The 27,964-nt window shown below is 41.7% G+C and overlaps 1 protein-coding gene across 1 annotated transcript; it reads right to left on the minus strand.

Annotated features, from left to right (window-relative positions):
• Positions 1-4,090: 4,090 nt before the first annotated feature.
• Positions 4,091-20,964, minus strand: rorca (RAR-related orphan receptor C a). Its single transcript, XM_024421452.2, has 10 exons — positions 20,644-20,964; positions 10,423-10,508; positions 10,081-10,222; positions 9,360-9,785; positions 9,122-9,243; positions 8,859-8,991; positions 8,030-8,137; positions 7,766-7,876; positions 7,551-7,663; positions 4,091-7,412 (listed from the first exon to the last, which is right to left on the minus strand). The coding sequence occupies exons 1-10, from the start codon at positions 20,648-20,650 to the stop codon at positions 7,251-7,253; spliced, it is 1,410 nt and encodes a 469-aa protein (XP_024277220.1). The 5' UTR covers positions 20,651-20,964; the 3' UTR covers positions 4,091-7,250.
• Positions 20,965-27,964: the final 7,000 nt, after the last annotated feature.

A 27,964-nucleotide genomic window follows, 5' to 3' on the forward strand; every position in this document is an offset into this window, starting at 1 on the left:
GTCCAGACCAGGGTCCCACAGTGTGCATTCCCCCCGAGTATGCCGATTTGGCAATCGCTTTTAGTAAAAAGAAGGCGACTAAATTACCACCACATCGACCGGGAAGGGATTGTGCGATAGATCTCCAGGTAAACGCTGCGCTTCCCAAGAGTCACGTGTACCCATTGTCCCAAGAGGAGACGTTGGCTATGGAGACATATATCACGGAGTCTCTGGGACAGGGGTACATTCGGTCCTCCATTTCACCCGTCTCCTCGAGTTTCTTTTTTGTGAAGAAAAAGGAGGGAGGTTTGCGTCCTTGTATTGATTATAGAGGTCTAAATGCCATCACAGTGGGGTTCAGCTACCCACTACCTCTCATTGCTACGGCAGTGGAATCCTTTCAGGGAGCGCAGTTCTTCACAAAATTGGATCTCAGGAGCGCGTATAGCCTGGTGCGTATTCGGAAGGGAGACGAGTGGAAAACCGCATTTAGTACCACATCGGGCCACTATGAGTACCGCGTCATGCCGTATGGGTTAAAAAATGCTCCAGCCATTTTTCAATCCTTTGTAGACGATATTCTCAGGGACCTGCACGGGCAGGGAGTGGTTGTTTATATCGATGACATTCTGATCTACTCAGCCACTCACGCCGCGCATGTGTCTCTGGTACGCAAGGTGCTTGGTAGACTGCTGGAGCATGACCTATACGTCAAGGCTGAGAAGTGTGTGTTCTCCAAACGAGCCGTCTCCTTTCTGGGTTATCGCATTTCCACCTCGGGGTGGAGATGGAGGGTGACCGCAGTAAGGCCGTGCGTAATTGGCCGACTCCAACCACGGTAAAAGAGGTGCAGCGGTTTTTGGGTTTTTCCAACTACTACCGGAGGTTTATCCGGGGTTTTGGCCAGGTAGCGGCTCCAATTACCTCACTGCTAAAGGGGGGCCCGGTGCGGTTGCAGTGGTCAGCGGAGGCGGACAGAGCTTTCAACAGGTTGAAGGCGCTGTTCACGGATGCACCCGTGTTGGCGCATCCGGACCCCTCTCTAGCATTCATAGTGGAGGTGGACGCGTCCGAGGCTGGGGTGGGTGCCGTGCTATCACAGCGCTCGGGTACGCCACCAAAACTCCGCCCCTGTGCTTTCTTCTCCAGTAAGCTCAGCCCAGCGGAGCGTAACTATGATGTGGGGGACCGGGAGTTGTTAGCGGTGGTCAGGGCTCTGAAGGTGTGGAGACACTGGCTTGAGGGGGCTAAGCACCCCTTTCTCATCTGGACCGACCACCAGAATCTGGAGTATATTCGGGCAGCTAGGAGACTGAACCCGCGGCAGGCAAGGTGGGCCATGTTTTTTACTCGATTCCGGTTCACTTTATCATATAGACCGGGCTCCCAGAACGTGAAGGCGGACGCACTGTCCCGCTTTTACGACACGGAGGATAGGTCCACCGAACCTACTCCCATCCTTCCGGCCTCAAAGCTGATGGCACCGGTGGTATGGGAGGTGGACTCGGACATCGAGCGGGCGTTACGGGCTGAACCAGCGCCTCCTCAGTGTCCGGCGGGGCGGAGGTACGTGCCGCTTGGTGTTCGGGACCAACTGATTCGGTGGGCTCACGTCCTACCCTCCTCGGGTCACCCTGGGGTGAGGAGGACAGTAGGAGCCTTCGGGGAAGGTATTGGTGGCCTACCTTGGCTAAGGACGTTAAGGTTTATGTCTCCTCCTGTTCGGTATGCGCCCAGAGTAAGGCTCCTAGGCACCTGCCTAGAGGGAAGTTACAACCCCTCCCCGTTCCACAACGGCCATGGTCACATCTATCCGTAGATTTCCTGACCGACCTTCCCTGTCTCAGGGCAACACCACGGTTCTGGTGATTGTGGATCGGTTCTCTAAGTCCTGCCGTCTCCTCCCGTTGCCCGGTATCCCAACGGCCCTACAGACTGCGGAGGCATATTCACCCACGTCTTCCGGCACTACGGGGTGCCGGAGGACATCGTTTCTGATCGGGGTCCCCAGTTCACGTCCCGAGTATGGAGGGCGTTCATGGAGCGTCTGGGGGTCTCGGTCAGCCTGACCTCCGGTTATCACCCTGAAAGTAATGGGCAGGTGGAGAGAGTAAACCAGGAGGTGGGTAGGTTTCTGCGGTCATACTGCCAGGACCGGCCAGGGGAGTGGGCGAGATACATCCCCTGGGCGGAAATGGCCCAGAACTCATTGCGCCACTCCTCTACTAATGTGTCCCCCTTTCAGTGTGTGTTGGGGTACCAGCCGGTCCTGGCACCGTGGCATCCGAGCCAGACCGAGGCTCCTGCGGTGGAGGAATGGGTGCAGCGCTCCAAAGAAACCTGGAGGGCCGTCCAGGAATCCCTTCAACAGGCTAGTGGACGGCAGAAAAGGAGTGCTGACCGCCACCGCAGTGAGGCCCCGTGTTTGTACCAGGGGACAGGTCTGGCTCTCGACCCGAAACCTGCCCCTCCGCGTGCCCTGCCGGAAGCTTGGGCCGCAGTGTGTAGGGCCGTTCAAAGTCCTGAGGAGAATAAACGAGGTGTGTTATCGATTACAACTCCCTTCCTATTATCGTATTAACCCCTCGTTTCATGTGTCTCTCCTCAGGCCGGTGGTAGCTGGTCCCCTACAGGACGGTGAGGTGCTGGAGGTCCCTCCTCCCCCTCTGGACATCGAGGGGTCCCCGGCGTATACGATACGGGCCATTCTGGACTCGAGACGCCGGGTGAGGGGCCTGCAGTACCTCGTGGACTGGGAGGGGTACGGTCCGGAGGAGAGGTGCTGGGTACCCACCAGGGACATTTTGGATCCGTCGATGTTGAGGGATTTCCATCGCCTCCATCCGGATCGCCCTGCGCCTCGTCCTCCGGGTCGACCTCGAGGCCGGTGTCGGCGCGCTGCGGGAGCCACGCGTCAAGGGGGGTACTGTCACGACTCCGACCGAAGGACACTCCCCTTCCCGTTCGGGTGGCGCTCGGCGGTCGTCATCGCCGGCCTACTAGCTGCTACTGATTATTTCCTCCCCCTCCTTATGTGTTGATTGTGTGCACCTGTTTTGAGTTAGGTAGTAGGCTTTATTAGTCAGCCGGCCCGCAGGGTTCCTTGTGCGGGATTAATTATTGTGATCGTCTGTTTGGTGTACTTATGTGCACGTCTATTTGGGATTTGTGTTTTCCCATTTTGTGGGTTTTCCCTGGACGGTTTAAGTCCCCCTGTTTGGGGCATTTGTTTGTTCAGTACGCCCTGTGTTTTGTGAGGGTTGGCTTATGTTCAGCGTTTGTGTCAGTGCATTAAAATAGCACTCCCCTGAACTCTCTGCTTCCTGCGCCTGACTCCTCACCCACTACACTCAGACCGTTACAGGGGTGCTTTGCTGCAGGAGGGACTGGTGCACTTCACAAAATAGATGGCTTCATGAGGATGGAAAATTATGTGGATATATTGAAGCAACATCTCAAGAAATCAGTCAGGAAGTAAAAGCTTGGTCGCAAATGGACAATGACTCCAAGCATACTTCCAAAGTTGTGTCAAAATGCCTTGAGGACAACAAAGTCAAGGTATTGGCGTGGCCATCACAAAGCCCTGAGACCTCAATCCTATAGAAAATTTGTGAGCAGAACTGAAAAAGCATGTGCGAGCAAGGAGGCCTACAAACCTGACTCCGTTACACCAGCTCTGTCAAGAGGAATGGGCCAAAACTCATCCAATTTATTGTGGGAAGCTTGTGGAAGGCTACCCGAAATGTTTGACCCAAGTTAAGCAATTTAAAGGCAATACACTCCATGAGTATTTGGTAGCATGTAAACTTCTGACCCACTGGGAATGTGATGAAAGAAATAAAAGCTGATATAAATCTTTCTCTCTACTATTATTCTGACATTTCACATTCTTAAAATAAAGTGGTGATCCTAACTGGCCTAAAACAGGACATTTTTACTCAGATTAAATGTCAGGAATTGTGAAAAACTGAGATTAAATGTATTTGACTAAGGTGTATGTAAACTTACAACTTCAACTGTATGTAATACCAATGAACTGTTGGGGAAGAATCTAATTTCAAGAGTTAATAAGTTTCAATACATGAGTAAACATACAAACAGCATTAACTTACTGTAAAAAGCCTTTTATTACATTCTTAAATCCACATATTGTATCCCCATTGTACAACAAAACTCTTAAATGTGTCATATTAATAATATATTTGAGATATCTTATTCAAATCTATATTGATTTCAATAATAATCTTATAATAGAATGAAAACATGATAAACAGAAGGATCATGACAAAAGACTAACTTTTAGGGAGATATTCTTAAAAACATTCTTAATTTTTTTTTTGAATTACAACTGTCCGACAAATGAGGACACTAAACGGTTGACAAAAAAAATTGACAGATAACTATAGAAATGAAGAAACAAAAGATCACAACAAAAACAACACAGGATTCAAAGATTAAAATCTAACTTTCAGTTTCAGTACATTTTAGACCCTATTTCTTCTACAATTCAAAAGTCCTGTAATAATATTGATATTAGACAGGGGTAAATCTTTGATACTTCTGTGATCAACATTCACAAGAACATGTACTGTACACAGTGATCAAGGTTTAAGGTCTTCTAGTCGGTGCAGTGTCTGACTTGGCTAACTGATGAAGACACTGTAGTACAGAGAGCCCAGCTGTCTCCCTGAGTGACTGAGTGGAAATGTAACTGCACACCTTGAGAACTGCCTCCAAAGACAGAAAAAAGCAGTTTTAGGTCTGCAGATGACACTTTATGAATACAGAACAATCTAAGTTATTACAAAGCATTTACACCTTGTTACAATCTTCTCCCCTGCCTTGCGAACTATAAACTCAAGTCAGTTAATATTAGCTCTGTGTAAAAGTAGAATGTTGTTACGTTGAGAGAACTTGAAACCTCTTGTGCTGTACATTTAAAGGTCTCTGGCTGGAGTGCTTATTGAGTCCACTAGGCCATCTACCAGGACTGTTAAGGCCCTCCTAACTGAAATTGGGAAAGACATTATAGCACAGTCCCATTATGACACAGTTGTAAGCACCCAGAAAAGTGTATCGCCCTAAATTCCAACTAGTTAATGTATATAGTATGGCGAAGAGCACTGTTCCAGCAGTGCAAGGTGAAAAATCTGATTTTATTTGGACAGAAAGTATCCAAGGCCTGAAAGTGATTGTCTCTTTTTGTGGTAAAGGTATTCAAAGTATTCCACTCTGACCAAACTTTTCACACATCAGCTTGTCGATGTACAAGCTTTGTACTGTGGGCGGTGAAAGCTTTTTTAAATCCAAAAAGCCCCTTCAAGAATTGTTAAAAAGTAACATCCTGCCACACCCGATGTCCCTCTCCCAAGATAGAGATGTTAATCTAACTATGACTTTCTGGTAGAGATTAATAAAAGGCTGCGCTCATTGAAGACAGAGGCAGATTTAGTGTTCTCAAATAAACAGCAAGGGAAAATATATCTGCATAAAATACATATTTTTGTATGTATATGACATCTCATATACTCTATAATCTGAATGTAGAAATCCCTAACTCAAGGGGGTAGCTGATGGCTCTGTCAACCCTTTGTAGTGCCATACAGATGTACTCTCTTAATTTGACCAGTTTCTCACAGCAGAAAAAAATAATCCTGCAGCAACAGGAAATGTGAATTATGTGGGTTAATACATTTTTCGTTTGGAATTTACAAACTTTTTTTAAAACCTTGAATACACTACAATTTGCATTTATTGTTGTGCAGTAAAATTATCTGTGACAACAGTGATCAAATTAAGAGATCACATCTGTATGTGTTTGGGAGAGGGTGAGGTAGAAGGGGGGGGGAGTGGGCATCATTAACAAATCAGCACACCTTCAGTTCAGTCTGAAACAGTAGACTGCTGGAACACACAGGGAGGGCATGAGTCTCCACCTTCCCCCTGCTGGTCAAAGGTCAAACCCCTTTCCCCATTGCAGTTGTTACCTATGTGGGAGCACAGGAAAGTGTTTGCCACCGGTTTGTTTTCTTCTTATCATCTGCTTCCTTTCTCTGCTCAACAAAGTCCCACAGATCCCACTTCTGTTAGATACAGGAGGACAATCGGCAGTCTTTGAGTTGGAACCCTGAGATTCTTGGTAGCACGAGAAAATGGTCCGGATCGGGTGGAGGGCTCTTAGATGGTAAGTGCTATTAATCTAATCATTTTTCATCGCAGTTCCCCATAATATGGTCAGGCAGTCTTTGACTGACAGATGAACATTCATCACACTGTCCTGGGGAATCTATTTATCTTTATTTAATTGCCTTTATTTAACCAGGTAAGTCATTGAAAACACATTCTCTCTTACAATAACGACTTGAATCATTCTATATATCTATATATATAAATCCCTGTCTAATTTTATTTTACACGATTAAATATAAGTGTATACGTGAGGAACGTTTAAAAATACTTTCAAAATACTTCTGTGATTCTCTTTCTCTCTCTAAGTGGCATTTGCAAGGGGAAAGGGTAGTGGGACCGAGGTCTTTGATTGCATTTTTAAAAATAAAGTCAAGAGCTCAAAAATATCAGTGTCTGAATGTGTGCCTGTAAAAATACATATATAGGTCAGCATAAGTGCTTTGTCTTAGTGCTGTGTGTGCAAGTCTGCATGGATGGTAATAGACACCCTGGGTCTCTGTGTCCATGACTTGCATGCAAAACAAATCTGCCCGACTATCTGTTTGATCTTGGTCCCTTTAAACAGTTTGTTCATAGCATACAAAACTGCAAAGTATGGGCACTACCAAATAAGAAACTAAAATTGAGCTGTAGAACTGCAATAAAATAAAATAAAGATCTACACAGCAACTCCTCCATGGGGCAGGATAGTAGGGTGTATAGTACACTCTGTCTCAAACCTAGGGCTGTGCTGCATGTCTGTGGGGTACATTCAAAGACATCATACCTGTTTTACAGAGGACTTTAACTTGAGGGAGATCTCAAGCTCTTTTTGAAAACCATCTGATATTGCGAAATTACATTCTCAGAACCATTTTAGTCAACAACAAAAATAAGTAGCATGCTCATAGTACCCAGCACCTAGTGTTGAATTTCATAGCCTGGACTGGCTTACAGTCCAAGCGACTGAGAGTAGTGTTCCTAAAGTGTAGCGTGCAGGATTTTCACTGAGCTGCTGGTTGCTTCGCTGTTGCCACGTTCCTCTCCCTCTCTACCTCTTTCTGTCTCTATATGAATCACTTTCATATCTGAACAGATTTTTAGCCCATTGTGGAGTCTGGGAAGGTGATTTCACTGCTGAACACCTCGCGGTACAGAGGGGGGAAATTGTATGCCGTCTCTGGGTGGAGGAGACGGAAAAACTTGAGCTTGTCAATGTGGAGATTGCAGATGGACTTCATCATGGGAAGCTTGGACACCATCTTAGAGGTAGAAGAAGAGAGAGAGTGAGACAAGGAAAAAGAGACAGAAAATGTTTATTTTTCACATTTCACCCCAAATCCACTAACAAAGGCTTGTTTGAGGAATAAAGGAACATATCATCCCCTGCCAGTCTGTACCTTTGCCAGTTTCTCCTCCGATGAGCCACATCTATGTAGACAATGCTGCAGAGAGAGATATACTTTCTCTTGAAGCTTCTGCACCTGTTGGGTGTCTTTCAACCATGGTCGGTCTGGAGGAAAAAGAGAGCGACAACCACAGTTAGACTCTGCTGTTTTTCCTTCTTACATATTACTTAGTGTCTGATTTAGAGCTGGGAGTGTGAGAGGATTACCTGGTGACAGGAGAACAGCAGCACTGAACAGAGCCATTTCCTCTTCAGAGAGCTGTATACGGCTAAGGCTCTTGGCCAGGTCAAACACGGCACCCACAAGGTCATCACAACCTGGGAGAAAGCAGGGGGAAAAACAGGTGTCATAAAAACAAACGCTTTTTTTAAACGGAAACTAATGAAAGGTTGACCTAGTGTGTGAATACACCCACTATGTGGGTGTGTGAATAAATATTAATGATTTGGTTTCATAAAGAGGGGACTCACCAAGAGCTTTGAAGGTCTGTGCACTGGCAAACTTGCCATCAAACAGAACAGTGTTGTTGATGGGGTTGTAGGCACGACACATGCGAATCAGAAGCACATCCAGACATCCTGAAGAAGAGATCATAAATATACCACAAAGATGAAGAGGGAGAGATGGGGAGGGAAAGACAGAGAGGGAGAGACAGAGACAGTGGTAGAAAGGGAGAAAAAGGAAACAGAGGATGCTCCAACATGTATACACAAACAACATTAAATAGAACATGAATTCCATGTTGTCAGTTAATAAAATACATATATTTCATATCATAACAAATTATATGTATTTCAATAAATTATAAATAAAATCATTTTTCAAATAAATTGTTTTACAATTCAAACAATGATGAACAAACATCACAATGAAAAACCAGCGTGAGAACTATTTTCTTCAAAATCGTTGGAAACAGAATGTGGTCTTTGCATCATATGTTGTTAATTTATGTAGCAACCTCCAGGTATATGCAAAATGTAGTGGCCCTATATGCAAAATGTGACAAATACAGTATTTTGTGTGTACAAATTAGGTGAAATTATTTGCATATGCTAAAATGTAGCCCAAATGCTGGAATTTGTTTTCCTAACTATAGACACATGTTTTTCAGATATACTATTGTGTATTAATGTTGTAGTACTATACTACAACATTAAGTACTGATACATGTTAATGAAGTAAATGGATACATGCTCAGGTTGTGTGAACAGGAACTATGCTTTAAGGTCAGAGAAAGCTGAGGTCATGGAATAGTGTTATGAAATGCACTCCTCCTATGTCCTAACAGTAGGTACCGACCTGCTTTGAGAAGAATGATCTGGTCGTTCTGACAAAGATCCAGGAATCCAGTGATGCGCTTGGCAAACTCCACCACGTACTGGATGGCATTGGTGAGGTGGATGGCACAATGCTGCCACATGACTTCCGCAGACTGAAAGAGAGACCAGAGGGATGCCCATGTTATATATGACATTTGGAATAGCACATAGGGGTGTCAGAGTATATAGGTCACAGAGTACTAGGCCACTGAGTTAATCCTGCTACAGGACATTGATGTTTACCTTGCTCTGGAAGCTGCGTGTCTCCTCAGGGGTGTACAGGGACCAGACAAGTCTCTTCAGCTCCTCACTGCCGTGCTGACTGGTCTCCATGTGAGACTTTACCACACTAGCAGTAATACGCTCTGGAAATGGACAAGTCAAGTATGGGTTAGCTTTCAACCACACTCAATGAAAAACAATCTAGTGATCGTTATATTGACACAAAGCAGATAAGGATAAGAGTGACAGCTCCACTTACCGATCTCAAGTATTGAGAACCCCTCGGGTAGAGTGTTGAGCAGCGTGTGTGTGAACAGGCTGGACTCATGCAGCAGCTGGTACTCGTGCTTGATGTGGTGGTTGCCATCTCTGAAGTCCAGTCCGTTCTGTTCGGGCGAACTCTGAGAGGAGGAGCTGCTGCCCCCTATCATCTCCAGATTGCAGTACTCTCTTTCGGCGCCCTCTGGTGTCAGGGGTAGGTCGAACAGCAGGCCATCCGGCAGAGTGGCGATGTCGTCAAGGTCGCTGAGGGCAGCACTGGAGCCTCTGCTGTATGCCCGGCCATGACCTTCGACCTCGGCTCCCACCTCACGGGCGGCAGCTAACTCCTGGGATGCCTGGTGCTTCTGGACCTCAGCGTATAGGCTGTCTCTCTGCTTTTTGGACATGCGGCCAAACTTCACAGCTGTACCAGCAAAGGAGATAAAGAGTCAGTCAATAACCAGGGAATGAATTATGAGCTCATACACCCATATGGAGCCAATATAAAACTAAATATAGAATAAAAACCACTGATATTTGAATTCCATAGCATCACTGCTGTGTCTCTGGCATGATTCCAGCAGTGATTTCACACAGTATAAATGAACTCTACACATGGCCTTTCAATAAGACCCGGAGAACCCTAGCATCCAGTGAAGAGACTGACAGACAGTGATGCCCTCTGGACTGACCTTGTTGTGTTTGTGTTTGACACTCACCATCACGGCTCATGCCCAGGGCCAGGCACTTCTGCAGCCGGCAATGTTGGCAGCGATTCCGATTGGTGCGGTCAATCAGACAGTTCCTCTGCCGGGAGCAGGAGTACATAGCATTGTTCTGCTGGCTGCGTCTGAAGAAACCCTACAAACACACACACAAGCACAAACACCATGAACACAGGTACAGAAGCAGGGAGGGCTGAAGTACTGGACAAGGGCATACAATATATAAATATCTATATTGATTGAATTTGCTGAGGGATGAGAGTACGATAAACTAAAATAGAACACTCAAGTGGAGTGAACAGATTTCCAAGGCACGCCGAGGTTGAGGTCGCTCACCTTGCAGCCTTCACAGGTGATTACACCATAGTGGATACCTGATGACTTGTCCCCACAGATCTTGCAGGGTATTACTTCAATTTGTGCTGGAAGGAGAGAGGAACATTTTTATTTTTTAATTATTTCACCTTTATTTAACCAGGTAGTCCAGTTGAGAACAAGTTCTCATTTACAACTGCGACCTGGCCAAGATAAAGCAAAGCAGTGCGACAAACACAGTTACACATGGAATAAACAAACGTACAGTCAATAACACATTAGTGCATTGCATACTTAACACATTTGAACATGTTAGGTGGATGTACATTATTGAGTGGTGCTTCATACAAGTTGTCCAATAGCTGTTGTTCAAAAGTCCCTAGTCTAGATAATAAATTCTACTTTGATGGTGTCTTGGGTTGGGTTAATTAATCTCTAGTATGACATGGTTCAATCGTCTGGTGATAAGGAGTCTTGTGAATTGTGCCAGAACTGTGAGAAAGTGCACGAGAGGTGGAGACATAAGAAACATCCCCATAAACGCTATCAAATAAGGAGGAATAGCCACCTTTTAATCTGTTTCATCGTTATTACCAACTGCCCTGATTTTGAACCCAAAAGAAACACTATCAAATGCAAAAGCCAATCTGCAACAATTTGCAGATAAAAACATTCCACCCAAGTGATAAAATATAAAATGTATTCATATTAAATATTGTTTAAATGTCAACTCGTGGGATGAAAGAAATTAGAACAATGCATCCTGCCAGAATCTACAAATGGAACACATAGACTATAACTTTAACAGTGTGCGCACAGCCCTGAGCCCTCTCTCCCTGAAACAGGCTGTTTTTTAAAATGATGCTGTTTATCTAAGTGGCAGGGCCTCCTATGGCCCAGAGTAGCAGGTCAATTGCATTAGCTGGGGTCTGGGGTTATAAAGTTTCACTGGCACTGTTCCTCCTCCAGGGTGAACTAAATGTCAAGAGGTTAACAAAAGCACCAGCTTCAGTAGAGCGTCCGACGCTACAGAAGATAAAATGGCTACTCTCAAAATACGATTGTTTTTTTTTTCTCTGTTTGCTTTGACTGCTGGGTGTGTTGAATGATTTTTTTCTGAACTACTTTGTGTTACAGTGACGCAAGGCGTTAGGTAACATTTAATTTGCAGGCAGCAACAGTATTAACTGCCCTTTAACAGCTCATCAAAAAAGGAAATAAATAAAGGCAGTGAGGGAAAAAAAACTCTCTCTCTCTCTACCACATCCAGCACTCCTGGCCCCCACCCTCTCCATGTTATATAACTGCTGTCTGGCTTTGCTCCATGAAAACACTCATTCAGGGAGGAGGTCACCCTAGCAATGCTGTGAAAAGCCAACCCTCCCCTTTCGCTCACATTGGTTCCTGGGAGCATAGCTTTGTCTCTGATATGTTAACTCACATGCCGCTCAGCTGCAGAGCAGTCAGGCTATGAGAGAGAAGGAGCTGTTCTACTGACACACTTTCCCATTCAGCAAGGGGGAGGTACTTCGGGTGGTGGCCTTGCAAGGCATGCTATCCGATTTCTTTCTTTCCTGTTTTAAATTGGAACCAAATCTGGTTCAATCACTGACAGGGGAATGGAAATGTTCACAGGCTTAAGAAAACAGTCTATGTTTGATAAGTGAAAGATTAATGAGCACTTTAGAAACTGTAGAGTAAATACAGCTGTATTGCAATCCATTTTCCACTTATGTAACACCAGGCAGTACAAGAGTATTTTCAACATACAGTATATTCTGAAGGGGCCCTGGTTGTAACTTACACTGGTGCTCAACTTGTGGCAGCATGTCAAGTATTTCAGTGCAGTTTCAGCTGTCCATAAAACTATTAATACCCCTTGCATGGCCACAGAGACCTGCAGGAATGTAATGGGCTGCCTGGACATAGTTACATAAAGTGCTCATGGATTCAACACTTGAAAACGTTTCACACAATTCAAATGGATGACTAATTCATTTGAGGACAATCTCTTAATCACGTGGAAGTATATGGCATGTAAAGTACACACAGCGCCATATTTTTTTCATTAATTAATTTAACCTTTATTTAACTAGGCAAGTCAGTTAAGAACTTTTTATTTTTACAATGACCATATAGTAGTACGTAGCACTACGTAGCAGTTCAGAATGTCAGCAATGTTTCTGGACATTTTTCATGGGCCTTACATTTTTGGTTTGATCAATGGGTCAGGGACATTTGACCTGTAGTCATGCTCTGTCAAGTTTAGACCAAGGACTATTTGGATGTTACTCTCATAAATGCACTCTCTAGGAAAACAAAAAGTAATAATTATGTAAAAATAAACATTGCACCATGGTAAATACCAGGTAATTAGTGGGCAGTAAAATAAAGTGTAACCAATATGAGTGAGATAAGATGATATACAGGGCATTTGGAAAGTATTCAGACCCCTTCCCTTTTCCCACATTTTGTTACATTACAGCCTTATTCTAAAATGGATGACATGTTTTCCCCCCTCAATCTACACATAATACCCCATGATGACAAAGCGAAAACAAGTTAAGAAATATTTGCTAATTTATTAAAAATAAAAAACAGAACTTATTTACTTACTTTCAGGCCCTTTGCTATGAGACTCAAAATCGAGCTCAGGTGCATCCTGTTTCCATTGATCATCCTTGAGATGTTTCTACAACGTGATTGGAGTCCACCTGTGGTGAATTCAATTGTTTGGACATGATTTGTTAAGGCACACACCTGTCTACATAAGTTCCCATAGTTGACAGTGCATGTCAGAGCAAATTCCATGAAGTCAAGCCATGAGGTCGAAAGGAATTGTCCGTAGAGCTCAGAGTCAAGATTGTGTCGAGGCACAGATCTGGGGAAGTGTACCAAAACATTTCTGCAGCATTGAAGGTCCAAGAACACAGTGGCCTCCATCATTTTTAAATAGAAGAAGTTTGGAACCACCAAGACTCTTCCTGGACCTGGCCGCCCAGCCAAACTGAGAAATCGGGGAAGAAGGGCCTTGGTCAGGGAGGTGACCAAGAACCTGATGGTCACTCTGACAGAGCTCCAGAGTTCCTTCTGTGGAGATGGGAGAACCTTCTAGAAGGACAACCATCTCTGCAGCACTCCACCAAACAGGCCTTTATGTTAGAGTGACTAGACAGAAGCCACTCCTCAGTAAAAGGCACATGACAGCCCGCTTGGAGTTTGCCAAACGGCACCTAAAGGACTCCCAGACCATGAGAAACAATATTCTCTGGTCTGATGAAAACAAGATTGAACTTGTTGGCATGAATGCCAAGCGTCACGTCTGGAGGAAACCTGGCACCATCCCTATGGTGAAGCATGGTGGTGACAGCATCATGTTGTGGGGATGTTTTTCAGCGGCAGGGACTGGGAGACTAGTCTGGATCGAGGGAAAGATGAACTGAGCAAAGTACAGAGAGATCCTTGATGAAACCCTGCTCCAGAGAGCTCAGAACCTCAAACTGGGGGCAAAGGTTCACCTTCTAACAGGACAACGACCCTAAGCACACAGCCAAGACAACACAGGAGTGGCTTCAGTCTCTGAATGTCCTTGAGTGGCCCAGCCAGAGCCCGGACTTGAACCCGATCGAACATCTCTGGAGAGACCTGAAAATAGCTGTGCAGAATAAATTAGCAAACATTTCTAAAAACCTGTTTTTGCTTTGTCATTATGGGGTGTTGTGTATAGACTGATGAGGGGGGGAAAAAACAATTTCATCCATTTTAGAATGAGGCTGTAAGGTAACAAAATGTGGAAAGAGTAAAGGGGTCTGAATACTTTCCAAATGTACTGTACATACACACATATATATATATATACATATATATATATATACATATATACATATATATATATATATATACATATATACATATATACATATATACATATATATATATATACATATATATATATATATATATACATATATACATATATACATATATATATATATATATACATATACATATATATATATATATATATATATATATATATATATATATATATATATACATATACATATATATATATATACATATATATATATATATATATATATACATATACATATACATATATACATATATATATATATATATATATACATATACATATATATATACATATATATATATATATATATATATATATATATGAGGAACCAGTTTAGAAATAATGTATATTAATTAAGGGATACAATTCATGCTGTAATAGTCATCTGCTAAGTGAGAGAGGAGTGTTGTCAAAGTCTGAAAATGTTCATGCTTTCACAATCTGCAGACAATTGTGATTGAGGATGGGATTTGATTAGAGTTTTAGTGCCCTAAAGAAGTTAGTGGTACTGTCAGTTATCGGAGGTCATATATCTTGAGGTATCTTCTGAGGCAACTCTGTGCCAGTGCGAGTTTCTGCCAGTCAGTTTGCTTGTCCCAGCAGTAAAGACTGTAGTCAGAGACTTTGCTCTCTTATCTTACTCCAAACAGCTCATAGGGAGTCCAAAGGTCCTATTTACCTTGCACTTTGTATTTACTTGACACACTGTATGTTTAACCTACATTGCATATGCGTTAAGGGTTTAAGGTATATATACAATATAGAACATCTGGTGTGAGGTGCTCTTGTCCTAGAGCTTTATTGCAAGGTGAAGGGGACATTTAGTTGATTAAACATAACCCTCTCTCTGGGCTAGGCTGCTGATGGGGCCTACAGTACCTAGCACCTGTTTTCTAAACAGCTTTGTCGATAGTGATAACTTCTCCCTCTCTCCACGTCAGCGTGGCCTACCTACACAAAGTAGTATTCTGTGAGAGTGTATGGATGATACAGAGCCCTACTCTTTAAATATGCACAAGAGGATTGAGTATTTCCTCTGTAGAAGTAACAGGAGTGGACTGAGAGTGGACTTAAGTGTGTACGGTACCAATGATGGTGACTGACAATCTAGCCCAGCTACATTCGGTAACAATCAGTGATACTGTATTAATACTAAATATTGTGTAGGAAAATAAATGACATAACCAGATTGTACAGTTTTTTTTGGTTTCCCAAAATGTATAATTTTTGTTAAATGCTTTTATTTGGTCGTTGCTTTGACTTTTTCATTGAATTTCCACATGTATTCTTATTTTATGGGTGTGGTTTGTGGCGTATGAAACATCCACTTCTCTTTTGCTCTCTATGTATTTTCCTCCACTGCCATATATAATTTTGAGTGTAACATACAGTTGAAGTCGGATGTTTACATACACCTTAGCCAAATACATTTAAACTCAGTTCACAATTCCTGATATTTAATCAGAGTAAAGATTCCCTGTCTTAGGTCAGTTAGGATCACCACTTTATTTTAAGAATGTGAAATGCCAGAATAATAGTAGTGAGAATGATTTATTTCAGCTTTTATTTCTTTCATCACATTCCCAGTGGGTCAGAAGTTTACATATACTCAATTAGTATTTGGTAGCATTGCCTTTAAATTGTTTAACTTGGGTCAAATGTTTCAGGTAGCTTTCCATAAGCTTCCCACAATAAGTTGGGTGAATTTTGGCCCATTTGTAGGTTTGTAGGCCTCCTTGCTCACACACGCCTTTTCAGTTCTGCCTACAAATGTTTTATATGATTGAGGTCAGGGCTTTGTGATGGCCACTCCAATACCTTGACTTTGTTGTCCTTAAGCCATTTTGCCACAACTTTAGAAGTATGCTTGGGGTCATTGTCCATTTGGAAGACCCATTTGCGACCAAGCTTTAACTTCCTGACTGATGTCTTGAGATGTTGCTTCAATATATCCACATAATTTTCCATCCTCGTGTTGTCATCTATTTTGTGAAGTGCACTAGTCCCTCCTGCAGCAAAGCACCCCCACAACATGATGCGGTCACCCCCGTGCTTCACGGTTGGGATGGTGTTCTTCGGCTTGCAGGCCACCCCCCTTTTCCTCCAAACATAACGATGGTCATTATGGCCAAACAGTTCTATTTTTGTTTCATCAGACCAGAGGACATTTCTCCAAAAAGTACGATCTTTGTCTCCATGTGCAGTTGCAAACCGTAGTCAGGCTTTTTTGTAATGGTGGTTTTGGAGCAGTGGCTTCTTCCTTGCTGAGTGGCCTTCCAGGTTATGTTGATATAGGGACTCGTTTTACTGTGGATATATACTTTTGTACCTGTTTCCTCCAGCATCTTCACAAGGTCCTTTGCTGTTGTTCTGGATTTGATTTGCACTTTTCGCACCAAAGTACGTTCTTCTCTAGGAGACAGAACGCATCTCCTTCCTGAGCAGTATGACGGCTGCGTGGTCCCATGGTGTTTATACTTGCGTACTATTGTTGTACAGGTAAACGTGGTACCTTCAGGCGTTTGGAAATTGCTCCCAAGGATGAATCAGACTCGTGGAGGTGTACAATTTTTTTCTGAGGTCTTGGCTGATTCCTTTTGATTTTCCCATGTCAAGCAAAGAGGCACTGAGTTTGAAGGTAGGTATTGAAATACATCCACAGGTACACCTCCAATTGACTCAAATTATGTCAATAAGCCTATCAGGAGCTTCTAAAGCCATGACAACATTTTCTGGAATTTTCCAAGCTGTTTAAAGGCACAGTCAACTTAGTGTATGTAAACTTCTGACAACTCTGGAATTGTGATCCTGTGAATTATAAGTGTAATAATATGTCTGTAAACAATTGTTGGAAGAATTACTTGTGTCATGCACAAAGTAGATATCCCAACTGACTTGCTAAAACTATAGTTTGTTAACAAGAAATTTGTGGTGTGGTTGAAAGAAGTGTTTTAATGACTCCAACCTATGTGTATGTAAACTTCCGACTTCAACTGTATCAATCTGGATTTCCCTAACAGGCCTGAGTGGTATACTATGAAGCACGCTAGATCTACTCAGGCTTTTAGAAAGCTAGACAGCTTCAGTTAGCTTCACATTCCAGGTCAGGCTTCATCCGTACTATGAACAGTGGATATTGCTCATCTGCCTGCCGCTAACTCTAGCAGGCTTGTCCTGTAACTGCGCGTACATGTCACACATGGCTAGTCGAACGCCAAACTCTTCATTGAGACAATGCTGAAACATCAATCAATGGGCGAGTCAGTGCCACATTTTAAATTTGTGCCGAGATCAAAATTAAAGAAAAGTTATCTTGCAAATTCAGCAGGCTATGGTGTGAAACAGGCTTTTAGAAGTGCCGTCTTTATTTTAACTTTATATTATATACTGATGGCAGCATTACAGCAACATGAAGGAAGCAAGTGGAAGGGGAAGAGGGTAGGGAACTTGTTTGTCTGCCATATATTAAAGATACAAATTGGATGCCTTATACTGTATATGGAGCATACAACAATCTTAGCTCTGCATATTTTCCTGCAAAGAGACAGAATCTTAGATAATTTATTATGGTATTCTCCCCATGTAGCTTATTTTGAGTCACAGGTTAAGGAATGGCTTAAAAATCATAACATTTAAAATTGTGTTGTGTTGGTCGATGATTGTGTTGGGTGATGATGGCAGTGTTGGGCAATTTGGAAAGCCATAGTCAATCAGTCAACAATATAATAATACTCTTAGGAGAAAATGTCATCTATAACTCACAATCTGTTGATACTATGCGATTAGAAAGGTTCAAATTTCCTGTAAGACATCACAGCACATTTGAAAAATATATGGCACATGGAAATCAAAAGAGGGTGGTCTACAGAGACAGGAGGGATGGGCCGAGAGCAGCTGAGGGTTGGGAATAAAAAGCACATGATTGGTAAGTTATTACTGAAAACACTATATACTGTATAATGTAGACCGGAGATGTCTGAGTACTAGCTATCCAAAATATGTCTGTATAAAAAATATATATATATATATATATATATATATATATATATATATATATATATATATATATATATATATATATATATATATATATATAAAAATATATATATATGTATAAAAAAAAAAAATATATATATATATATATATATATATATATCTTTGTTATGTGAATGCTGTGAAAGTACCATGTATGTAAAATGCATATGTAATTAAAAAGCTGCAAAAACTTTTGTCCTCTGCTTTGGACACCATATAATCGTGTGTGCTCATCCCCCCCACTGGAACATATTTAGGGCTGTGCTACAACCACATTTCGACACATCATATATAACTCCATGTCTTTACGACTCTGCTCCCAAACAAATAGTCAGACTGTACTTTGGGCCAGCAGTTTTTCATTGTATGTAGCCTATAGCCTTAATCTGGGGTCCGTAGTTTTTTTCCTGGCCAGGCAAAATTCCCAACACTGGTCTAGTTATACTGTATAGGGAGTCAAAGGAGGATGAATCAACTCTAAGCAGGGCAAGAGTTAAAGCTCCAGGGAGTGGAACATTAGCAGCCAGTTGTCAGAGAGAGGCACCTTCACACATTCTGTAGCCCCACTGTGAACATCTCCTGACAGATAATGACGTTGAGCTTGATCAACAGTGCCCTTGGGAGCAGAGAGATGCCTCCACTGCTCTACTTTGTCTTTGATCCCTTGCTAAAACTATGCACTACATGGCTGTAGCACTTCAGACAGTGTGGCAGACAGAGTTCTCTTCTCACCTAGGAGAAGTGCACTTCATAAAAGTCATCACTACAGTGGCTGCATCCATTAAGTTTACAGTGGTCCTGCCATTGGCACCTGGGGGACCATGCATATCCACAGAGGTGTGGATCACTGGAGAGAATGAGAGCTGGGAATTTCATAATATATCCTATTACATAAGCAAGCAGTCCTTAAAAACAAATGGGTGACATTGATTCTGGTTGATTTAATCAAGTAGCTAAACTCACAATGGAAACAGGGTGAGGGCTGAGAGGTGAATGTAGGCTACTGGTTGTTGCTACCCATTATTAATGATTGATGATCTTTCAGTTTATGTAAATAATTTGCCATAGAAATATGATACAAAACAATCTGTTAAACACTGATAGGCTACACAGATATCTTTTTTTTTTTAAACAATGTAGCAAATAATATGTGGACTATAATAAACTTTATTGGTTTAATTTTCCTTGTTGGCAAAAGTTTTTACTTATGCATCAGCAAAGTCTCTGTTATTGACACACAACCCGCATTGGTTTGCACATGCCAATGTCCTCAGATTGAAGTAATGGCTAATGGATTGTTTTAGAAATTACGATACCCCTCAGAAACCATGCCTCCACAGTCCCCACCAATCCTTCACCACTTCGTTGAATGCTGTGTAATCCTCAATGACAGAACTAGGTCAATGGAACAGTGGTCTCTCTCCCACAGTCCTCCATGCCGGGATAGAGAAAACAACAACGCGCCCTCAACACGCGATATCAAACACCCGCTGCGCACCACCAATTAGAACTGACACGAAATCAGCACTCTCGAGTTGAGGGGTTGGGAGCATTTTTTAAATATTTGTATTATTTTAATATTATAAAATATGTTTAAATTCATTATGGCCAACAATAGACACTTCGCCAGATAACCTATAACCTACCTAGTTTCTAGGCTACATGCAGAATGGCAAACTGAGCTGAACAAACATAATCTCTGTAGGCCTAATAACAAATAGATTACACGATTATATAATGTTTTTCGTGAAAGCCATTTCAATCACCACCCCTCTTACATAACCAAAAACGATTGCTGCCAATTGCTGGCGAAAAAAAGTAACTACATCGAAATGATTCTTGTACATCGAAATTATTCTTGTCATCCTACATGCAAAGACAAACAGATCACCCTCGAAGTTTATCTGCAGACTGATTGACACACATTTACATGTCATATATGTATAGTCTAAGCCTATGGGAAACAGCCGCAAATATCCATGCAAATAGATATATACTTAAACTTTATGTATTTTTAAAAATGTATCTGATTTCTAAGTGCAGTGGTTTTAAGTATCGAAATACGATTTGAAAATATCTTGAGGGGGGACATAGAGTACTGGGTTATTTGTCTTAAAGCATGTCATGGTCAAATAGTCCGTTGAAGTTTATCTGAGATCTGTGTCGTCGTTCATTGCCAAGCGCGCCTGATTTCAACACCCGCACACTTCAGAGCTGACTGTACAGTAGGCTACTTCAAAGTAATGCATCCACCAGTTTACATTATTCCCATACAAAACTTTAACGAGCAAAATAACATATTTGTTTAAGTATTATTAGAATAAACTTACCTCTCATTTTCTTGCCGTATTAATTTTTAGTCATAAATCTCCAGGTAGGCGAATGAAAATAAAATGGAGGAATATAAACAAGCTTTTTCGCTCCAAAAAGGAGCCGTTGAATAAAAAATAAAACAAACTCTCATATGTTTTCTAATAGCTGGTCTGTGAAACAAACAACATATCAAACGAATAGATTATTAGTAAGATTGTTTCCGTATTTACTCCGTGTAGCACAAGTATTCTTCCTGTAATTCAGCGTGGACTGTACGCAATAAAATATTGTAGCTCCTGGCCTTCCCACTTCGTTCCTGGACAAGAGCTCAATGTCTTTTTTCGCTCGCTGCTGTAACCTACTTTCGGCGCGTGGACTCACGTGCTCTCGCTCCACAAGCTCCGCCTCTTGCGCCGTCAGCTGTGCGCGCGCCTTTCCGCGCGCTTAAATGAGCATGCGTGGGAAAGTGTGGCAGTGTGTCACAAGAGCAACATCGTGGGAAATATTCCCCCAAAGCAGACTGGTTCTAGTTTTCTTTTCCTCGTTAAAAGATTAATAGATACTGTGATTCAAAAATATATAAAATGTATGTCTCAAATATACCTAAGCACTAAGGTGCTCTGATTGTGGGTTTTGCTTTTTTCTCCTCTCACTAAAATAAGGCTATTTTGTTATCAAATAGGTTGTAGTTCTGTGTTCATAAATCAAACCTGTCTAATATCAAACTCGTCCTATTGCATTTACTTTACTACATTTTTAAAATATCAAATTTATAATGAATTAACTAGCCTATACTTTTCTTCAGTTAGAAACTCTGAACCTATTCATTATAAAACAGCATTAGGCATCCATTATGGAACTCATATGAAGACTGAAAAGGTTGAAAATTTTGGAAACACTGGTAGTTTACTACAACGTTATTAAACGCATAGAATAAAAATCCATATAGTTCAATGGCCCTCAGAGACAATTGCTCAGCAATATGCAAAACAATATATATAATATGTATAATAAACCTTTATATTAAATATGATTTATTGTTATGAGCTGCATAAAGCATATATGCTATGTAGAACACAATATTACTGGAAAGGGAATAAACATGTTGCTTATGAGATTGTATAATAACTTTGTTATATAATGTTCAATTAGATGATCCCTTATTATTTGCAGTGGTGGAACAAGTACCCAATTGTCATACTTGAGCAAAAGTAAAGATGCCACAATAGAAAATGACTCAATTAAAGTGAAAGTCACCCAATAAAATTCTACTTGAGTAAAATTCTAAAAGTATTTGGTTTTAAATACAATTCAGTATCAAAAGTAAAAGTACAAGTATAAATAATTTAAAATTCCTTATATTAAGCAAATCAGACTGCATCATCATAATTTTCTTTTTTTCTTTTTTTACGGATAGCTAGGGGTACACTCCAACATTCAGACATCATTTACATATGAAGCATTTGTGTTTAGTGAGTCCACCAGATAAGAGGCAGTATAGGGATGAACAGGGATCTACTCTTGAGTGTGTGAATTAGACCACTTTACTGTCCTGCTAAGCATTCAATATGTAAGTACTTTTGGGCGTCAGGGAAAATGTATGGAGTAAAAAGTATATAATTTCCTTTAGGAATGTAGTGAAGCAAAAGTAAAAGTTGTCAAAAAATATAAAAATTAAAGTACAGATAGCCCAAAAAACGACTTAAAGTAGATTAAAATATTTTGATTTAAGTACTTTACACAATTGATTATTTGTATTGGATTAGGCTGCAGGTTTATGCATTCATTGTTTTCTCCACAGATGCTCTTTAGAGGATTATGAAGTAAAACATATAATGCTTTTTATTTTGTTCTCTCAATTTTAAATAAAGTGAGGGATAAATGCTTTACTTTAAGATCAAATTATCATTGCATAAAAAGGTATGTGGTTAGGCCTATATTATGTTATTTAAATTCATATCTTATTATTATTCATAATAAACATAATTGGTTCAATTCACAAAAGTGCATTATTTCAAAAATGTCCCATTATATTCTCTGATCAAAGCTCATTGCACTCTGCATAACATTTAATATATGCTCAGTTGAAGTGTATGTGTCATTAATCACCAAAGGAGAGAACCTGACAATGAATTTATGTGTGTGCAGCGAGCTAATGAAGCCAAGAACAATAATAATATGGGTGATGAAAATAGAAAGGTTGTGAGCATGGGTATGACATGCTTAAATGACGTAACTGGTAAGCCTAGTTATTAAATGAGTAGAGGAGAGGAGATATCAGTAAGTAGGTTAGTAGAACAGCACTCAAGCTGACAGAGCTCTCCGTTCACACCCCTCCCTCCCCTCCCTCCCTCCCTCCCTCCCTCCCTCCCTCCCTCCCTCCCTCCCTCCCTCCCTCCCTCCCTCCCTCCCTCCCTCCCTCCCTCCCTCCCTCCCTCCCTCCCTCCCTCCCTCCCTCCCCCTCCCTCCCTCCCTCCCTCCCTCCCTCCCTCCCTCCCTCCCTCCCTCCCCCCACACACCCTTTTCTCTCATTTCCTATCTACAACTCCAGTTACACTCTGCTTTTGTTTATCCTATGGATCAATTGAGTTGCTTTGTGTCTGCTCTTTTTCTATGCTTTTCAATATCTGCATTTAACTTTACAAACATGCACATCTTAACCCATAATGTGTTCTGTATCTCAATGTCTCTTGTATGACCCCTAGTACGTCAGCCTGTTTGCAGGAGAACAGCAAAAACACTCGTAAAAAACAAAATGGGATTTTATTAGCGCAGAGTGCTTCCTTTGCAATGCTTACAAACACAGCCGTGAAGAAAATACTGCAGGAATTTCTGCATTCTCCTCTTTCTAAACTTCTCCTGGCTCCTATTTTTCATGTCTGTGTATGTTTTCTTTCCTGTCTGAATGATTCTTCCTCTTCATCCTTCTTCCTCGGTCGCCTCTCTTTCCTCTGCAGCGACAGAGCGCGTTCCTCTGCCCAGGTGTGGCTGACGCATGCCAAATCTTACAACGCCTGGATAGGTATTTTAAATATCAGCTAACCACATCATATGTTTCAGCAATTTGTCAGTTGATGACATAGTCAATGACATGGCACGCAAACATTGATTGATGCATGCCACATCTGAGCAGGGGAACGTGACCATAGTCTCTATCCTAAATTCACTGGTTTCGTCACTGACCCCCTGACCCGGAATCTTATATAACCACTGCAATGCCTTAACAACACACAGGCATGTAGGCCAAAGATCTCCAGATTATTACAACATAGAGGAAGAGAGAGAAAAATAGGGTGGGAGAGAGATTACAGCATAGAGAGAGAGAGGGGGAAAGATTGAGAAAAGAGAGAGGGATTACAGCACATAGAAATAAAGAGATATAGAACTATTACAGCATAGATAGAGAGGGTGAAGATGGAGAAAAGAGAGAGAGGGATTACAGCGCATAGAGATAAAGAGATTTAGAATTATCACAGAATAGATAGAGAGAAAATGTGGTGGAGGGAGAGAAAGAAAGAAAATAGAGGGATGGAGAGAGATTACAACATATAGAGAAATAGAGAGAGAGCTTACACCATAGAGAGGGAGGGAAAGAGGGGTAGAGGCAGAGGAGAGAACAAATAGATTTAAGAGAGAAAGAAAGATGATAGAATATAGACAAACAGAGAGAAGAGATTGCAGCATGATACAAATAGTGATTTCAATGCAAAGGTATATATGAAGTGCAAAAGGTTAGATGTGTGCTTTGACAGAGCACGAGGAGGACTAGAGGGCTCCCCGCCACCCCACAGTGGATAAAGCACGGGAGTATTTTAGGATCCCGCTCTTTGTACTGTAAGCCTCTCTCCTCCCCTCTCCCTCATCCTGCTCAACCCCCTCTCTTCTCCACTTTCAAATGCACACTAATCCATTACTGTTTCTCTAACGGCCTGTCATCTATTTCGTCCCTGCCTATCCACCACCTCCTCTCATCGACTCTGTCCATTCATTCACACCAATAAATAAGTGAGCCAAACTCCAGCACAGCCACGCGGAAATCCTTTTTCACCTCACTGGCCAGGCTACGCCTCTCCTCCACAGCCAAAGGGTTTGTGGGTCATCTTAGAAACAGGAATGAGAGTTGGGTGATGCATGCTTTGGAGGGGAGCCTAGAGATTTCCGTTAGCAGCTGTCGGTCTCCAAGATATCAGCAATGAGTTTTCCTGAGATTCATATGGGTTTTATCCTTGTCAAAACGATCCATATTATTTTTATATTGATGATCTCGTCTGGCACAGACGTGTTGGGATGGAAAGCAGACAATTAAAAATTACATTTACAATGATGACATCTGTGCCGCTCTACCACGTTTTTTATTTTACCTTTATTTAACTAGGCATTGTCAGTTAAGAACAAATTCTTATTTATGATGACAGCCTACCCTGATGAAGCTGGGCCACGCCCTATCACGGCCAGATGTAAAGCAGCCTGGATTTGAACCACGTACTGCAGTTACGCCTCTTGCACTGAGATGGACCACCGCGCCACTCCGGGAGCCTGACCCCCAGACTTATTTGTGTGGCAGGCCGTGTGTCAGTTTGCTTCTGCTCCATTTTGATCAACATCAAAACGAACATTTACTATACATAGGACTGACTGTTTGCTATGAGAAGAGTAATGAGAAAAATACAGAATAAGAAATACAAGTCTTTTGAGGGTCTGGGAATTCTTCCATTTCCTAAATTGGTGGTGAGATTGGTGGTAAAATGTCCATTATGTCACGTTCTGACCTTTATTTCCTTTGTTTTGTCGTTATTTAGTATGGTCAGGGCGTGAGTTGGGGAGGGCAGTCTGTTTGTTTTTCTATGATTTGGGGATTTCTATGTTTCGGCCTAATATGGTTCTCAATCAGAGGCAGGTGTCATTAGTTGTCTCTGATTGAGAATCATACTTAGGTAGCCTGGGTTTCACTGTGTGTTTGTGGGTGTTTGTTTCCGTGTCTGTGTTTTTCACCACACTGTACTGTTTTGGGTTTCGTTCATTCCACGTTTATTGTTTTTGTATTCAGTTGTTCATGTGTACTACTTCTTATTAAAAGAACCATGGACACTTACCACTCCGCGTATTGGTCCTCCGATCCTTCTCGCCTCTCCTCTTCGGAAGAAGAGGTGGAAATCCCTTACACATATTTGTTGGTTGAAATGACTGTCTCTTCCAAATGGTAAAGTAATGCTAATGCTAAAGAACTATTCTGATTGGTCTTGGCTTGGTTCTGGTCCTTCTGGGAAACCTCTGGTTAGGCCTTCCATTGTATCAGTCTTTTTTAACTCAACATATTGACTCATTGACTAACCCCTTGTTATTTTCAATATTTCTTTCTTCCTTTCTTTCCAGTGCTATCTAATGGCCATGTCATTAATAAACAAATGTGGCGCTATCAACCTATAGTATTGAAATAGCATTTTAAAGAGATATTGGGCGCACAAATTCCATTATAAGTTGAAGTCTTTCTGGGCAGTTATTCTCCTTTCTCCTACCTCTGGGTTCCCTTAACAAGGTACCCAGGCATCCACTCTCAAAAACCAGAGAGAAGAAGTCAATGAGGAGGTCAAGTTTAAGGGCTACAATGAAATGGGCAAGTACCAGGAAATATGTCAGCCATCCCAGGGGTCAGAGGTCATGCTTTAGGCAGGGGGCCAGGGAGTTGGTCTTGCAATAGAGTACTGTGGAGAAAAAGAGAGAGGGAGGTAGAAAGGAAGGGAGAAAAAAATGAAAGCGTTAGAGAGTGAAGAGAGAACCGAGTGGACAGCCTGTTGCTCTGAAGAAGATACTGAAGCACGATCTCCTCTTTCCTGCAGGTTTCCATGACAATGGCCAGGGCACCGACCCTGTGGCCTGGCAGTAATGAATCATCTGGCTCGAAGGTCATCTAGCTGAGATAGCCATGTTTGTTTTCCTATCCTCAGAACAGATTACATTTTTATGAAATGCCAATGCCATTTATCTTCCTCTCTGCCAGCTGCCAGCTACAGATGAGAACAATAACTAAACTGACTGACAAAGAGCAAGACACACACTTGCTATTGACTCACTGCATTAACACACAGGCAAACAGGCTCACCCATACAATGAACAGGAATATTACACTGAAAACAGATGTTAAAAATATAATTATACATTTAAATATACATTGGATTTTGTTGTACAGTACAAGTTACAAAGAGTAGGCCTCTATGTATGATTTCTTAGCACTTTCTTATGTTTTTGTTGTTGTTCAATGGAAGCTTGTCCTGATCCATCCATGACAAAGCGCTGGCAATGGCCTCATGGTAACATGGTGATGGGAATTTGTTTATCTCAGATGACTCAGCATGATATGACATTTATGACTGACCCACTTACCAAGATGACATTCATACTCACTGTGAAACATACTGCAAAAAAACACATTTACAGTGCCTTGCAAAAGTATTCAGACCCCTTGTATTTCTTCACATTTTATTGTGTTACAAAGTGGGATTAAAATGGATTTAATTGTCATTTTTTGTCAACAGTCAACACAAAATACTCTAATGTCAAAGTGGAAGAAGAATTATGAAAAAAAGAATAAAATACTAAATCCATAACTATACTCAGAAAAAAAATATAATCACAACATATAAAGTGAGTCCCATGTTTCATGAGCTAAAATAAAAGATCCCAAAAATGTTCCATACGCACAAAAAGTTTATTTCTCTAAAATGTTGTGCACAAAATTGTTTACATCCCTGTTAGTGAGCATTTCTCCTTTGCCAAGATAATCGATCCACCTGACAGGTGTGACACATCAAAAAGCTGATTAAACAGCATGATCATTACACAGGTGCACCTTGTGCTGGGGGACAATAAAATACCATTCTAAAATGTGCAGTTTTGTCACACAACACAATACCACAGATGTCTCAAGTTTTGAGGGAGGGTGCAATTGGCATTCTGACTGCAGGAATGTCCACCAGACCTTTTGCCAGAGAATTTTATATTAATTTCTCAACCATGCGGCCCCCTCTAATGTTGTTTTAGATAATTTGGCAGTACGTCCAACCGGCTTCACAACTGCAGACCACATGTAACCACACCAGCCCAAAACCTCCACATCCGTCTTCTTCACCTGTGGGATCGTCTGAGACCAGCCACCTGGACAGCTGATGAAACTGAGGAGTATTTCTGTCTGTTATAAAGACCTTTTGTTGGTAAAAATAAAATTTGATATGCTGGGCCTGACTCCCAAGTGGGTGGGCCTATGCCCTCCCAGGTCCACTCATGGCTGCGCACCTGCCCAGTTATGTAAAATCCATAGAATAGAGCCTAATGAATTAATTT

Source organism: Oncorhynchus tshawytscha, linkage group LG05, assembly GCF_018296145.1.
Source record: "Oncorhynchus tshawytscha isolate Ot180627B linkage group LG05, Otsh_v2.0, whole genome shotgun sequence".
NCBI lineage: Eukaryota > Metazoa > Chordata > Actinopteri > Salmoniformes > Salmonidae > Oncorhynchus > Oncorhynchus tshawytscha.

Excerpts from the sequence above, each read along its gene's own strand:
- rorca (XM_024421452.2), bottom strand. Across the intron at positions 8,138-8,858 it reads GATCATTCTTCTCAAAGCAG|GATGTCTGGATGTGCTTCTG; the intron begins GTCGGTACCTAC and ends TCTCTTCTTCAG. Across the intron at positions 7,664-7,765 it reads TGCTGTTCTCCTGTCACCAG|ACCGACCATGGTTGAAAGAC; the intron begins GTAATCCTCTCA and ends TTTTTCCTCCAG.